Raw genomic sequence first — 14560 nt, 5'->3', positions numbered from 1 at the left:
GGGAGCTAGTCCTATGGCTTGGAGGCCCGAGATGGTAGATTTCACTAGTTTACCTCTCCTCCTGCCTGTCACCCTGTGCTGTGCTCTCCACATGGACGGAGAGCCTCCCCTTAGCACAGGAAGGGGGTGCCCTGGAGCCTCCCAGGGGCAGTGTCCTCTGCCAGGTGAGGACTTTCTGTAGCAAATAGAACCCCTTGGAAAATTTAACCTCGTACCTTGCTTACAGAGTTCCCCACAGTCATGCCAGGTGAGCAAGGAAGGCCCAAGAACCTCGATATATTTGGGGACCTTTGAGAATTCACCCAAATCTATGTGTATCTCAGGTGAAGTCTGATGGTGCGTCGTTGGTTGGGCTTCCTTGACTCAAGAATCTTCTGAACAGCGCAATCTGAGATTCAGCAGAGATTCAACAGATGAGGAACATAAAGAATTAAAGGAGAGCCCATAACCTTCTCTTCTGTCTGTTCACATAACATGGCTCTCGCAGAGATTGACCTCATACAGCCGGGGAGCGAGGCCTTTTGCCACTGAGTCTGGTTGCTGCCTATAATGCCCTATAAGCCTATGGTGATCTCCATGTTTCTGAGTTAGAACTCCTGAAGCATTTCCATTACTTTCATATGTGAAAGGGAAGAAGGGAGGTGTATAGCTCAGATGCCCCAGAGCAGGAGCTTCAGACAGTACTTCCTCAAGAGCCTCTACAGCTTGTTTCCCTGCAGGGCTCCATTGAATTGGAGCGGGTTGGTCTGACTTCAATAGGGCTTATAGAGGCTGGGCCAGCGGTTCTCAACCTGTGGGTCATGACCCCTTTGGGGGTTAAACGACCCTTTCACAGGGGTCGCCTAAGACCATCGGAAAACACATATATAATTACATATTGTTTTTGTGATTAATCACTATGCTTTAATTATGTTTAATTTGTAACAATGAAATTGGGGGTCACCACAACATGAGGAACTGCATTAAAGGGTCGCAGCATTAGGAAGGTTGAGAACCACTGGGCTGGGCTATCAATGAAAAGTTTGGAACCCAATTTCTACAATATCCAGTCAACCCCAGGAATCCTCCAAGCTGCTTTCTTGTTTTGGGAAGAGGGAAAGATAGGGTTCCTCTAAGTCTTTCAGGGTGAATCAGTAGCCCATCTTTAGTTATGAGATGGCCAAAACATTTTACTTGAGGTAAGCAAAATGGAACCTTATCCTTAGAGACCTTATGTCCTTTTATAGCTAGCTCCTGCAGTAGGTAAGTTGTGTCCTTTTGAGAGTCTAGTAATGTCCTAGTACATAAATCATCTCCATACTGGATTAGAGTGGAAACTCTATGAAATTTAAATCAGCTTTTAATATCTGGGAGAAATAGGTGGGACTTTCTGCATATCCCTGGGGCATTACAGTATAAATAAACTGTTGATCTTCACAGGTGAGGTGCCAGCCTAAGACATGACTTCCCACCATAAACTGATTTTTAACTTAAAACATGTTAATTTCAGACCATTCTTTGTGGTTACTTCAGGTCTCTGAGTTTGTAAGGCTGCCATGCAGACCTTCCTTGAGCTAGTCAGATTAGCATGTGGTCCTTTTCTTTTTCTTAAAGCCAGTTATTACTTTATTAATTCTTCAGTCCTCCCACAACATTGTACATTACTAATCAAGTTGAAACCACAGCCGACAGACATGAAAGCTCTAGTTCATGTTAAACAGTCACAGACGAAGACCAGAGATACACAGGACATTGCAAAACTCATGGAGCACTAAATGCGGGTGGTCCCTTATTGGGCTACAGCAGTGGTCGGCAAACTCACTAGTCAACAGAGCCAAATATCAACAGTACAAGGATTGAAATTTCTTTTGAGAGTCAAATTTTTTAAACTTAAACTATATAGGTAGGTACATTGTTATTAACTTCATTATGGTACTCCTTGCTAAAAACGTCCTCAATTTGATTGAGGTACATTCGCTGAGGTTGACCCCTTCCAACTCTCCCATCCACACTCACCTTGTATACTTGTTTTGTCTATCTCCTTTCGTTCATCCTCTCTATATGTCCACCCCCCACTTCTAACGCCACTTCTTCAAAATAGACTCGCCCAGGCGGAAGACCGACTTTTGCTCATGGGCCACAAAGTTTCAATCGCCCGCACGTGGTATTTTGTGGAAGTGCCACACTCAAGGGGCCAAAGAGCTGCATGTGGCTCATGAGCCGCGGTTTGCCAACCAATAGACTCCCAGTTTTTTCACAGGAAAAAATTCATTTCATCAAATGAAACCGAATTCCAGAGAAGCATTGTTCACTGTTTTTTCTTTTTTAATTTTACCTTCATTAAAAACATACAAATACGTCACTCGCGACATCACTTCCTCCGGGACAAGGCCTTCTTCTAGGTGCCGCTCCCCATGAAGCACAGATCGCCGCTAAATGTACAGAGAGCCGTCTGCTGGCCCACGCAGCCGACTCCAATCAGCAGGACATAGATTAGCGTCCATATCCCCAGGCCACCAAAGCTGAAGAGCTTGCTGACGCCTTCTCTCCACTGGCCCAGGTCGAACCGGTCCGCTCCGAAGCCACTGAAGGTGATGCTCACAGGAGGGCCGTGGACCACTTGTAGCCACCAGTCCAGTTGCAATACAGCATCTTGGGAAATGTCCGGTGACCCAGGCAATGCACGTAGTCCCAAACCGTGCAGTTGGCGGTGCAGCGCTGCCGAGGACAGGACCCCGTCATGCAGCTGGTGGAGTTGGAGCACTCGTAGTCGGTTTCCAGGAGCTGCCAGCAAAATCCGCAAGTCATGTTGATGACGAAGTGCTTTTGGGATCTGAAGTCCTGACCAACACAGGGAACGGAAGGTTTGACTGTGCAGTCGAAGGTGACAGGCTTCCCGTAGACACAGAAGTTCGACCTGCACTCCACACGGTGGGCAGGGAGCCTGCTGCACAAGCCATTGCTCAGACACTTCAGCACATACGGCGGGATATCAGTGCTTTCTGCTGCCCTGGGAACCACTGTGAATGTGCACGCTGCGCCCGGATCCCTTATTGCCTGAGCCAGTGGCTGCGAATGCTCTAGATCAGCGGTTCTCAACCTTTGGGTCGCGACCCCTTTGGGGGTTGAACTGTTACAGAGAACCGGAATAAATCAAGCAATGCTCAGAGAGTTTGGAGTTACACTTTATTCACCGTGGTGGGCTTAGAGAAAATGAATTCAAATTCTAAGCAGATCTACAAGCAGAACTTCCCTTTTTGTGAAAGAGCCAGCCCTATGTGTGCTTAGTGGTTATCTCGCTGGTAGCCTTGACAACTACACAGTTCTATCCAATTAAAAAATGCACCTGGCAAGGCATTGAGAGTATGAGCATATCTAGTCTCTGGCGTACAAGGTCAAACAGCTTAGTTTCTCTTCCTCATTATTCAAGCAGGCTAGAAAGCAAAGTTATTTTTTTTAGAATAAGAGGCTGTCTAAAGAATAGCAGAGAATTCCAAACAGTAGTTTTACAAAATAGGGGTTAGCCTTCTCATTCCCCGCCCCCCCCAGCCCCGCCCCCTTGTCCCACAAGCTTTTTAGCCTTGTGGTACATTAACTACGGGACGTTATGGTGAACAGGAGTGTCGATCGATCTTTTACTGCTTCCTGCTGAAAAGGGGCGATGTCCAAGGGGTTAACATCCCGTTTCTTCCTCTTGGAGAGGTTTGTCGGAAATTTTTTTGGCTTGTAGGGCCACTTGAAGTTTAAAGGCATCTAGACGGGATGAGATAAAGCGAGTTAAAAGATTTAGAAGATATGGTCGTAGGGTTATGGCTATGAGTAGCATTAAAAGTGGTCCTGTCAATGGAAGGAGCCATTTCCAGACCCCCGCTCCATGCAGCCCAGGTCTCAGATAACTCCTGCCTTATTTTTGAAGCTCGATCAGCTAGTTTCTTGGCCCCATCCCTTACAATACCAGACTGGTTAGCATAAAAACAGCACTCTTCCTCAAGGAACAGGCACAGCCCACCTTTCTCTGCTGTGAGAAGGTCTAGTCCTCTTTGATTCTGGAGAGTAACAGCTGCCAGTGAGTCAATCTGATCCTGTACTGCAACAATACTTTGAGCTATTTCTTCTAAACTGTCAGCAAGGTCCTTGGATAGGCTCTGATAGTAGGAGAGGGAAGTTGCCAGTCCCCCTATTCCAGTGCTAACCCCTGTTGATATGCCAAGTGTTATAAGAAGAGGGATTAGTTGGACTGCTCTTTTGTATTGGATATGGTGTGTTACAGGGACAGGCAAGGATTGGTTGTTGGGGGCAATGTCTATTTCGGGGGCTCGGTAAACCATAGTACAGGTCCCAGTCCAGTTGGCAGGTAGACAGAGATAGGTATTGGTGCCACAGAGGAAGAAAATTCCCCGGGTCTCTAAACAGAAGGTATTCTCAATGGTAAAGAGGTGTGTGAGCTTCCTATTCTCCTGTTCCCAGACAGAGAGAGTTCCTGCCAAGGTTGCCCCTGTAAGGGGCTGAAAGGGAGCTTGAGGATTATTTTGTGTAGCCCCAGAGGTGGTGTTTTCAAAGAAAATAAATTTCCTGTCAGTCTCTACCCAGAATTTAGAGTGTGGGAGCCCATGGGAAGGGAGGTGACGGCATGAGGCTTATCAGTTCAATGTGCAATCCTACCGTGGGTGAAACCTTGAGCAGGTGCGGGGTCAGCCTAAGCAGAACTTAGAGGTGTCAGTGGTTGGGAAAGCCACTGAAATGGTGGGCCCTGCTGAAAATCGAACAGGGTTCCGAAAAGGAGCTGTTTGGGTGACAACACAGTTAACCCATTAGAGGCAGGTTTTAGGTCGAGAGTAAAATTGCAGAGGCGTTGATCAAGATGTCCCAAAGCATCTCCTCCAGGGAGTTCCCTTCTGATGCAAAGGGGTGACTGAAATGTTAAGGTAATGTTAGTGGTTACCAGTCCAAAGGTAGGAACCCTGTTGGATCGGTGTGGTGCCCTATCATTTAGATAAGTTTGAAGTAGCTGAACAGCCCTGCCTGTAAGTGTCCCTTTTGTCATCTCCGTGATTTGGAAGTTATAAAGTTCATTGAGGTGCATAAGTTGGAATGGAGGTCCTCCGTGTATTTTATAATGGAAGGACAGACTAGAATCAGACCATGCATGCAGGGAGGTGGGGGCTGCTGTGTATCTTGTAGATGAGAGGGCAAGACAGAGCCAGCACTCCCTGGCTAAGGCTGGGTTGGTCTGATTTAAGAGGGAGAGGGTGAGGTTAAGCGTTTGGTAGAGATAGTGAGGACTTAGGAAGCTCTCAAGAGGCAGAGTGTAGACCTGAGAGTGGTCGAGATTAAGAGAGTTCAGTAACAGTAAAAGAATTAGCCTTAGCTTCATCTCGTTCCTTTGCTGCGTAGGAAGCAGTAATTTTATGGTGCGTCTGTGTTCCAGCAAGGGCAGAAGAGTTCTTCTCCTGGGACTAGCCTCGGGTTCCTGCAGCACTCATAAAAAGACAAAATGAGAATTACTAGAAAGATAAAAACAATGATTATCCAGAAATACCAGAGCATTTTGCCTTTAAGAGAAGATAAGAAAGATTAGTGTACGGAAGAATTCAGCAAGGTGTTATCTGAATTCTTTGGAGCAGGTTGATTGGCCAGGTCCGTTGTCATCTTGAGGGTGATCTGCAGCAGGTGTTTCTGGTCAGAGGTCACCTTCCACTCAGGCTGGGCATTGCTCGGCTGGTGGGCTGCTTTCAACCGGGAGTGGTGAATCCAGGTGTTCAGTCCTGCAACCTTGAGAGCTGTGGGGGTGGTTAGTATGACTGGATAGGGTCCCTTCCAAATTGGCTGAAGGGGCTCTTTTTTCCAGTCTTTTACCCAAACCTGGTCTCCAGGTTTATAAGGATGTACAGTTGTTCCTAGAGAGATGGGTAGTCGGTCAGTAACCCACCTGTGGACCTCAAAGACAGTTTTTCCAAGTCCTTGTAGTTGCTTCTGGATTTCTAAATTTCCTCTTTCCCCCAAATCTCCCTTTGGCTGAATTAAGGGAAGGGGTCTACCACATAGAATTTCAAAGGGAGAGAAACCTACCCTGGCCCTCGGGGCACAGCATACCTGCAGGAGTACAAGAGGCAAGATATCTGTCCAGGGTAGGGTTGTCTCTTGGCATAGCTTAGCCATAGCCTGCTTTAGAGTATGGTTCATGCGCTCTACTTTCCCTGAACTCTGAGGCCTGTAAGCTGCATGTAGATTCCATCTAATTCCTAAAGCCTTGGCTACCTGTTGTACTATTTCTGCTACAAAGGCTGGGCCATTATCAGACCCTATGGTCAGAGGCATTCCATACCACGGAATTATGTCCTTTAGCAATGCCTTAGTGACTTCTCTCACCTTTACCGTGCGAGTGGGATATGCCTCGACCCAGCCTGAAAAGGTGCAAAGACTAGTAGGTATTTATTTCCTCTGCTAGGCCCTACTTCTGTAAAATCTACTTCTAAGTCCTCAAAGGGAGTTTTCCCGCAACTCTGAACTCCTATTGGTCCCACAGGATGCTGTTTGGTATGGTTCTGCGCACAGAGGAGGCAACGCTGAGAAACTGAGGCACACAAGGAGGGAAGATGGGAAATTAGGTAGTATCTGCCTAACAAAGCTTCTAGAGCAGTCTTTCCTAAATGAGTAAGTTCATGCTGCTGGAGGACTAACTTATGGGCTAACTGTTCTAGGACATAGACCCTATGATCTGGGAGTATCCACCAACCTTCTTTTGTTCTTTTGCCCCCTTCTTGCTGGGCCCATTCCTCCTCCCGAGGAGTGTACCTTGGAGGTTCAGGTAATTCGGGGGCCAACATGATCCGTGCCGGTGCTGCTTGTTCTTTGGCAGCCTGCTTTGCTGCTGCGTCCGCACGCTGATTTCCTTCTGACACTGAGTCTTTCCCTTTCTGGTGACCTTTGCAATGAATGACGGCTATTTCTTTAGGCTCCCAAACTGCTTCTAGTAACTTTAAAATCTCATTTTGATTCCTTTTCCTCCCACTGTCAGAAGCCCCCTTTTCTTGTATATAGCCCCATGAATATGCAGAGTCGCAAAGGCATAGCGTGAATCAGTGTAGATGTTGGCACGCTTATCCTTACTGAGTTCCAAGGCTCTGGCAAGGGTCCAAAGTTCTGCCCTCTGCGCTGACCATCCTTTAGGCAGGGCCTGTGCCTCAATTGTCTCAAAGTTTGATACCACTGCATATCTGGCTTGTCTTTTTCCTTCATCTAAGAAGCTACTGATGTGTGTGAACAATACTAAGTCTGGATTCTTTAGGGGCTTATCTGTTAGATCTGGCCAGCTAGAGGACTCCCAGGCAATCATGCTCAGGGGCCCCCTCAGCAATGGGTAGAAAGGTAGCACGATTAAGAGTTCTTACTGCGCCCTAACCAGCTTGGCTCAGTGGATAGAGCATCGGCCTGCAGACTGAAGGGTCCCAGGTTTGAGTCTGGTCAAGGGCATGTACCTTGGTTGCAAGCACATCCCCAATAGGGGGTGTGCAGGAGGCAGCTGATCAATGTTTCTCTCATCGATATTTCTAACTCTCATCCCTCTCCCTTCCTCTCTGTAAGAAATCAATAAAAAAATATATTTTTAAAAAGAGTTCTTACTGCTTCTAGTCGTACCCTTGGATTTTCACATAACAGTCCTTGGTATTGAGTCATCCGAGCATAAGTTAGCCAGTGCTGTCCCCTAGCTTCCATTAGGGTAATTACAGAATGAGGTACTTTTAAGTTTTGTCCCAGGGTAAGCTTATCTGCTTCTTTGACTAATAATGCCATGGCTGCAAGGGCCCTGAGACACGGGGGCCACCGGATGCCACCCGGAGGCAACTGGGTCCATCTGCTTGGTCTTTGCCAGGGTCCAAACTCCTGGGTTAGAACTCCTAGGGCTACCCCGCTGTTCTCATGTATGAAGAGATTAAAGTCCCGTGTCACATCTGGTAGCCCTAGTGCCAGGGCCTCCGTGAGCTTTGCTTTTATGCTGATGAAGGCTTTCTCCTGCTTGGGGCCCCATTCAATGGGTGCCTTCTCTTCCCCTTTTAAAGCTCCATAGAGAGGCTTGGCCAGGTCTGAAAACCCTGGGATCCAGATTGGACAGAACCCTGCTGCTCCCAGGAATTCCCGAATCTGCCGCTGGGTGCTAGGGACTGGGATGGCACATACTGCCTGCTTTCTTTCAGTCCCTAGCCTGCGTTTCCCTTGGGTGATTTGGAAGCCTAGATACTTGACTTCCTTCTGACAAATCTGTGCCTTTTTCTTGGACACTCTGAAACCTGTTTCAGTTAACAGTCTCAGGAGGGCTCATGTCCCCTCCCAGCACTGAGCTCGTGTGGAGCTGGCCAGTAGGAGGTCGTCTGCATATTGAAGTAGAACACACCCCAAGTCCTGTCCTGGGAACTTAGATCAGATTCTAGTGTTCCACTAAAGAGAGTAGGGGAGTTTTTGAATCCCTGTGGAAGTCTGATCCAGGTGAACTGCTCCTTGGCCCCCGTAGTTGGGTTTTCCCACTCAAAAGCAAAAAGAGGCTGGCTAATCGGAGGCAGAAAAAGGCATCTTTTAGATCTAGGCAAGTAAACCATTCCGCTTCTGATGGCATGAGTCCTAGAAGTGTGTAGGGGTTTGGCAGCGCCGAATGCAAGGTTATAACGGCCTCCCGAACAGCCCGCAAATCCTGAACCGGCCGGTAGTCATTACTTGCAGGCTTTCTGACAGGCAAGAGGGGAGTATTCCATGTTGACTGGCATCTTTTAAGGAGTCCCCACTGAAGTAGCCGGTCTAAGTGAACCTGAATTCCTAGGTGTGCCTCCCTTGGAATTGGATATTGGCAGATTTTGACAGACTGTGCCCCAGGCTTTAAGGCAATTAGTATCGGGGCATGGTCTTTGGCCAGGCCAGGGGGATTTCCTTCTGCCCAGACCAGCAGAAATTCTTCCTCTAATTCAGGCTCTAAAGGTGAGGCCTTTGACTGAGGGGCATAAAGTCTCCATTCTTCCTCCCGGGGGCACTGCTAAGGACAGGATCATTGGAGAAGTCTCCTCACCTAGGCGCAGCTGTGCCGAGCCATCTGGGGCAAAGGTGATCTCTGCTCCCATTTTGGCTAAAAGGTCTCTACCCATCAGAGGTACTGGACAATCTGGCAAGTACAGGAATTCATGAATTACTCAGTGGCCGCCAAGTTGGCATTGGCGAGGCAGGCAGAATGATCTACGGGTCTGGTCCCCAGTAGCTCCAATAATGGTGACTTACTTTCCTGAAAGACGTGCTACTTTCTGTGTGACTATTGAGTGCTCTGCTCCCGTATCAACCATAAAGTCCACAGTCTGGCCCCCAATTTTCATTCTGACCATGGGCTCGTGAGGGCCCAGCTGAAAAGAGCCCGGTCTGTCCTAGTCAGAGTCAGCTGCTGCCAGCCCAATAAGGTCTGCTTCAGGTGGTTCTGGTTGATAGCGACTGGGTGGAAAAGGGGGCCCTGTTTTCTTGCTTGGCTGTTTAGGACATTCATTTTTTCAGTGCCCTGTTTCCTTATAATAGACACACTGGTCCCATCTCAGGCTTGCTCTTCCTTTCCCTCCTGATCTGTATTCTTGCTTCCCTTTTTGGGCTGCCTGGGGGCCCGAACCTCTGAAAGCCGTTGCTATTACATTGGCCCTTCTTTGTATTCTCTTTTCTTCCTCCTTTCTTGCTGCCCTGTCTTGGTTGATGAAAACCTTGTTTGCTATCTCTAGCAGTTCACTAGCATTTTTTCCTGCAAACCCTTCCAGCTTTTGTAATTTTCTCCTGATATCAGGCTAGGCTTGGCCTACAAAAGCGGCATTTACCATGGTTTGATTTTCCGGGGCCTCAGGTTTAAAGGGGGTGTAGATTTGGTATGCCTCACACAGTCTTTCATAGAAAGCTGCTGGACTTTCATCAGGCTTCTGGAAAATCTCAGAAATTTTAGCCATATTGGTGGGCTTCTTGGCTCCGGCCCTGACCCCCTGGAGGAAAGCCAGCCAATATCTTTCTAGCCTGGTCTTTCCGTCTTCTGAGTTCGGAGACCCATCAGGTTTCTCATCTGGGTGGGTCTCCCTTGCCCATCTGTTCGTATCTAATGTCCCTGCCGGGGTCTGGGTCTGGAGCCACTTCCGAGCATCTGTCATTACTCTCATGCGCTCCTCAGTGTGAAAGAATGCACAAAGGAACTGCTTGCAGTCCACCCAGGTGGGCTTCTGGGTCTGGAAGATCATTTCTAGGAGATCTACCATGGCCTGAGGTTTTTCAGAATAAGCTGGGGTGTGTTACTTCCAATTCAGAAGGTCACTTGTGGTAAAGGGCTGAGAATAATACACTGGCCTTCCTTCCTGTAAGGTCCCATCTTCGCCAAGCACTTGGGCACCCCGAATCTCCCTGAGAGGCATCTGACCTGTCAGTTGTGGTTTGGGCCCTTGATCAGCTGAACGCAAGCACCGCCCAACTGGCTCTGGAGATCCTGGTTGGGGAGAGACGGAGGGGGCGGTGTTTCCAGACTTTCCGAACCTTCCAGGCTGGAAGGGGGAGCACTTGGTGCTGCCTGTGGCTCCTGTGGAGGTGGTAAAACTGGTGGGACTTCCTCGGGGGGGTCCTGTAGAATAGGGGGCTGAACTTCCTTCTGAGGGACCTGCTTCTTTTCTCCTGCCTGCCTCTCCTTAGCCTGCTCCTGCCCTGCCTCCCTCTTCACTCCTGCTACTGAAACCTTACTCTGTCCCTTCTTACACACGCAGAACCGGATCCAAGGTGGCAAGGTTTGAGCAATTTTGAACCAGCTGTCTATGTAGGGAAACTGATCTAGGTGTCCAGGGTCTCCTGTGACTACATTCCAGACCACCCTGACCAATCCTTCATCGAAAGAGCCTTCCGAGGGCCAGCTGACCCTGAAGGCTGGCCATTTTACTTCACAGAATATCCTCAATGTTTCAGTATTCATTTTAATTCCATAATCCCCATTGAATCCCTTTTAAAATTTTTCAACATGCAATTGAGAACAGTGGGTTTACTTTGTCCCAACCCCATGATGATCCGTGGGGAGGGACAGACAAAGAAGGGGGTGACCTGTTTTCATAGATCCTTACTCAGATGCCCGCCTGGCCGCGTCCCTTGGGAGCTTAGATTCGTCTTAGCTAAGGTGCACCCGTATAAACCCCGGGCCTGGTCACCTCCACGTGGGGGTGAGTCACTGTTATGCCGTATGACAAATCATGGAACCGCAGGTTGGGGCCCACTCGGACTCCGTAACCGAAGTCGTGGAGCCACACAAAGGAGAGGAGAAGGCAGGCCCTCTCCCTCCACACTCACACACTTTCACCAGACATTCACTCAGAGTTTAAACAATCCACCCAATTCCTGACAATTGCCTAAGGAAGCCCTATGGCTTCCCGGGAGGTGATCAAGCTCCCCTTCCACTCACTTGGAGTGGACCTAACTGATTAGGGCCCCTAAACTTACCAATTCTGTCGAAAGGTTCAGAAGTGTCCATCCACTCTCTCCAGATGCCATCCAGGTCCTGGGCTGAGGTCCGGGAGCGCCCAGAGTCCCCCAGTTTAATTCTGCTAAGATCAGCAGGATGAGCCGTCCAGAGGCCTGTCCAGCACCCCCGGGCCCTAAACCTGGTCCAATCACCGGAGGCCAAAAAGGCCACGCATGCGTTGGTCTTCCTGAAATCCCAGGGAACCAATAATGTTCCAGAGAAGAGGAATAAATGAAGCAATGCTCAGAGAGTTTGGAGTTACACTTTATTCACCGTGGTGAGCTTAGAGAAAATGAATTCAAATTCTAAGCAGAGCTACACACGGAGCTTCTCTTTTTATGAAAGAGCCAGCCCTATGTGTGCTTAGTGGTTATCTCGCTGGTAGCCTTGACAACTACACAGTTCTATCCAATTAAAAAATGCACCTGGCATGGCATTGAGAGGATGAGCGTATCTAGTCTCTGGCCTACAAGGTCAGACAGCTAAGTTTCTCTTCCTCATTATTCAAGCAGGCTAGAAAGCAAAGTTATTTTTTTTTAGAATAAGAGGCCGCCTAAAGAACAGCAGAGAATTCCAAACAGTAGTTTTACAAAATAGGGGTTAGCCTTCTCAGAACAACCCTTTCACAGGGGTCGCCTAAGACCACTGGAAAACACATAAATAATTACATATTGTTTTTGTGATTAATCACTATGCTTTAATTATGTTCAATTTGTAACAATGAAATTGGGGGTCACCACAACATAAGCAACTGTATTAAAGCGTCGCAGCATTAGGAAGGTTGAGAACCACTGGTCTAGTCCCTGCCCCTTCCTCCATTATCTGGTCTTGCAAGACCTGTTTGCCTAAGGACTCCCATTTTACAGAGGCCACAAACCATGAACAAATACACAACCCCCAGAGGGGGTTATCAGTGCTGGTGCCAGGCCAGGTCTTTAGGTGTGGTCTCATGGCCCCATTCCCAACACACGGGCCTTTCTGCAAAGCCCACGAAAGGTCCGGAAGTGAAATCCATATCTGGGGGACAAAGAAACCAAACGGGTATAAAGGGAAAGCTTCCTCCATATTGGTTTGCTCAGGATTTGGAGAGAAACAGTCTCCCCTGAGTCATTGTACTAGGACATGCACAACATCTGAAAATAAATGGTTTATTCCTATGTCTCCAAGAACTCCTGTGCACTTTTCGGTCGCCTGGTAAATTCTGTAACATGACCACCAACCAGATCAAGTTCCAGCAAACTTCTGTAAGGACAGAAAAAAAACCCCTCCTTTTCTTTGCTGTGGCCTTCCACGTTTATGAGAAACACCTGGTAATTAAACCCCAAGATTTTTGGCTCCTCTGTTCAAACTGTGGGACAACATAAGCTACTCTCAAGCTACATTCTTGCATCCTCCTCCTACCTGCTGTTTCCACAATTCAGGGATAATTCACAACAAGGAGTCTCTAGTTCAGTGATTCCCAAAGTGGGCGCTACCGCCCCCGGTGGGCGCTGCAGCGATCCAGGGGGGCGGTGATGGCCACAGGTGCATTTGCGGGCGATGAGTAACTGCTATTAAAATTTTTTAAAAATTAATTTCCAGGGGCTGAGTAATATTTTTTCTGGAAAGGGGGCGGTAGGCCAAATAAGTTTGGGAACCACTGCTCTAGTTAGTAGAAAGTTCCCAACCCTCCTCCCCTTTCAGAGAAGCCTCTTTTGAACTCTATTATAACATTTGCTCTAAGCATGATAAGTCAACTCCTTGGGACATCTTAGACTGTCTTCTGGAAAGCAAACAAACTGTGACTTTTTAAAACCACCTGCCTGGTATCTGCTCAACTTCAACACAATCTCCCCAACCCCTCCTGCCACACCCCCTGCACCCCCCCACTCCTGCTTCCTTGTTGCTTAGCAACTGCAATTGCTTGCTCTTTAAAAGCAGAAGCCACTCCTTGTTCCCTGCCCTGTATTGACTAGCAATACCTGTCCCTCTCCTCCCTTGGAAAGTGAAATAAATGTCCTCACTGCATCTGTTCCCTTAGTTGTGAATTCTTTCATAGCCTGCATTCTCAGCCAAACCCTAACATTTTTCAGCTCCCAGAAGACTCCCTCATGCCCTCCCAGGTTCATTGTCCCATGTGAGGTCACCGAGGTTTCCCGCGTCACAGCTCCTTTTGGTTGCGGGGGCCCTTCCATGGTAGGAGCACCATCACTTGTTCCTTCTTTCTCCTGCTGGTGCACACTTGTGTGGTTTTCAGTTTGGAGCTATGGGAGTGAGGCTGTCATGAAGGTCTGTGTTCATCTCTCTTGAGTTGTTTTTTAACGTTGTGTTATTTCACGCTTCAATCTGCAAGGAATGAGAGTTCCACTGGGTCCATGTCCCCATCAGTGATGACACTGTCCCTTGTGTCCCTGCTGCTGGAGAGGATAGCAAAGAATTGTGCTTCTGTTCCCTCCTTTCTGCTCCAGCTGTGCTGTCTGCACCTTCAACTGGTTAAATTCTAGTTGACTCAGGGATACAATGGGGATGGAGGGTCGGCCAATGGGACAGGTGACCTCAGTTTACAGGAGCATCTCCAAGAAGTCAGTCTTTGCAAATTCTAGTGCATGTAGACAAGGCTCAAGAGGGAACAGAGGTACAGATCTATGTGTGACCTGGGGCACCTTCTACCAACATGGGAGCTATCTGACCTTTAACGTTCATTCAGGCTTGTCTGATACTCATTGGTTTTCTCTCTAGCACATTGCAGGGACCTGCTTGACTTCAGGTAAGCTCATTGTCCCCTCTGCTCTACTTTCCAATCTACTTTTTGGACCCAGCCTATCTTGCTAGTCTCTGTTTAATCATTTCCCTTAACTCGGTGCTGAAGCCAGTTAAAGGCAGTTCATTTAATGTTACCCTGACCTCCATGTCATTTGGAAAAGACTTCTCTCTGCTTTTTTTTTTAAATCCATACACGAGGATATTTTCCCCCCAGTGATTTTCAGACAGAGTGAAAGGGAAGGAGGGGGTGTGTTAGAGAATTCTATTGGTTGCCTCCCACACACACCCCAACTGGAGCTGGAGATTGAACCTGCACTGGAGGTACCTGCCCTTGACTGGGAA

The 14560-nt window shown here is 48.1% G+C and overlaps 1 protein-coding gene across 1 annotated transcript; it reads right to left on the bottom strand.

Annotated features, from left to right (window-relative positions):
• Window positions 1-2411: 2411 nt before the first annotated feature.
• LOC138995003 (TM2 domain-containing protein 3-like) lies at window positions 2412-9086 on the bottom strand. Its single transcript, XM_070395376.1, is given in 7 exon segments — window positions 2412-2443; window positions 2446-2583; window positions 2586-3109; window positions 3584-3732; window positions 5563-5751; window positions 7888-8072; window positions 9035-9086. Coding segments are annotated over 7 exon segments (1269 nt in total).
• Between the last annotated feature and the right edge of the window lie 5474 nt (window positions 9087-14560).

The sequence above is a fragment of the Myotis yumanensis genome, unplaced genomic scaffold (genome assembly GCF_028538775.1).
Source record: "Myotis yumanensis isolate MYYU_CA2020_CCGP unplaced genomic scaffold, mMyoYum1.0.hap1 SCAF_16, whole genome shotgun sequence".
Classification (NCBI taxonomy): domain Eukaryota; kingdom Metazoa; phylum Chordata; class Mammalia; order Chiroptera; family Vespertilionidae; genus Myotis; species Myotis yumanensis.
Note: the sequence above shows the minus strand (reverse complement) of the source record. Positions and strands in the feature narration are given on the sequence as shown.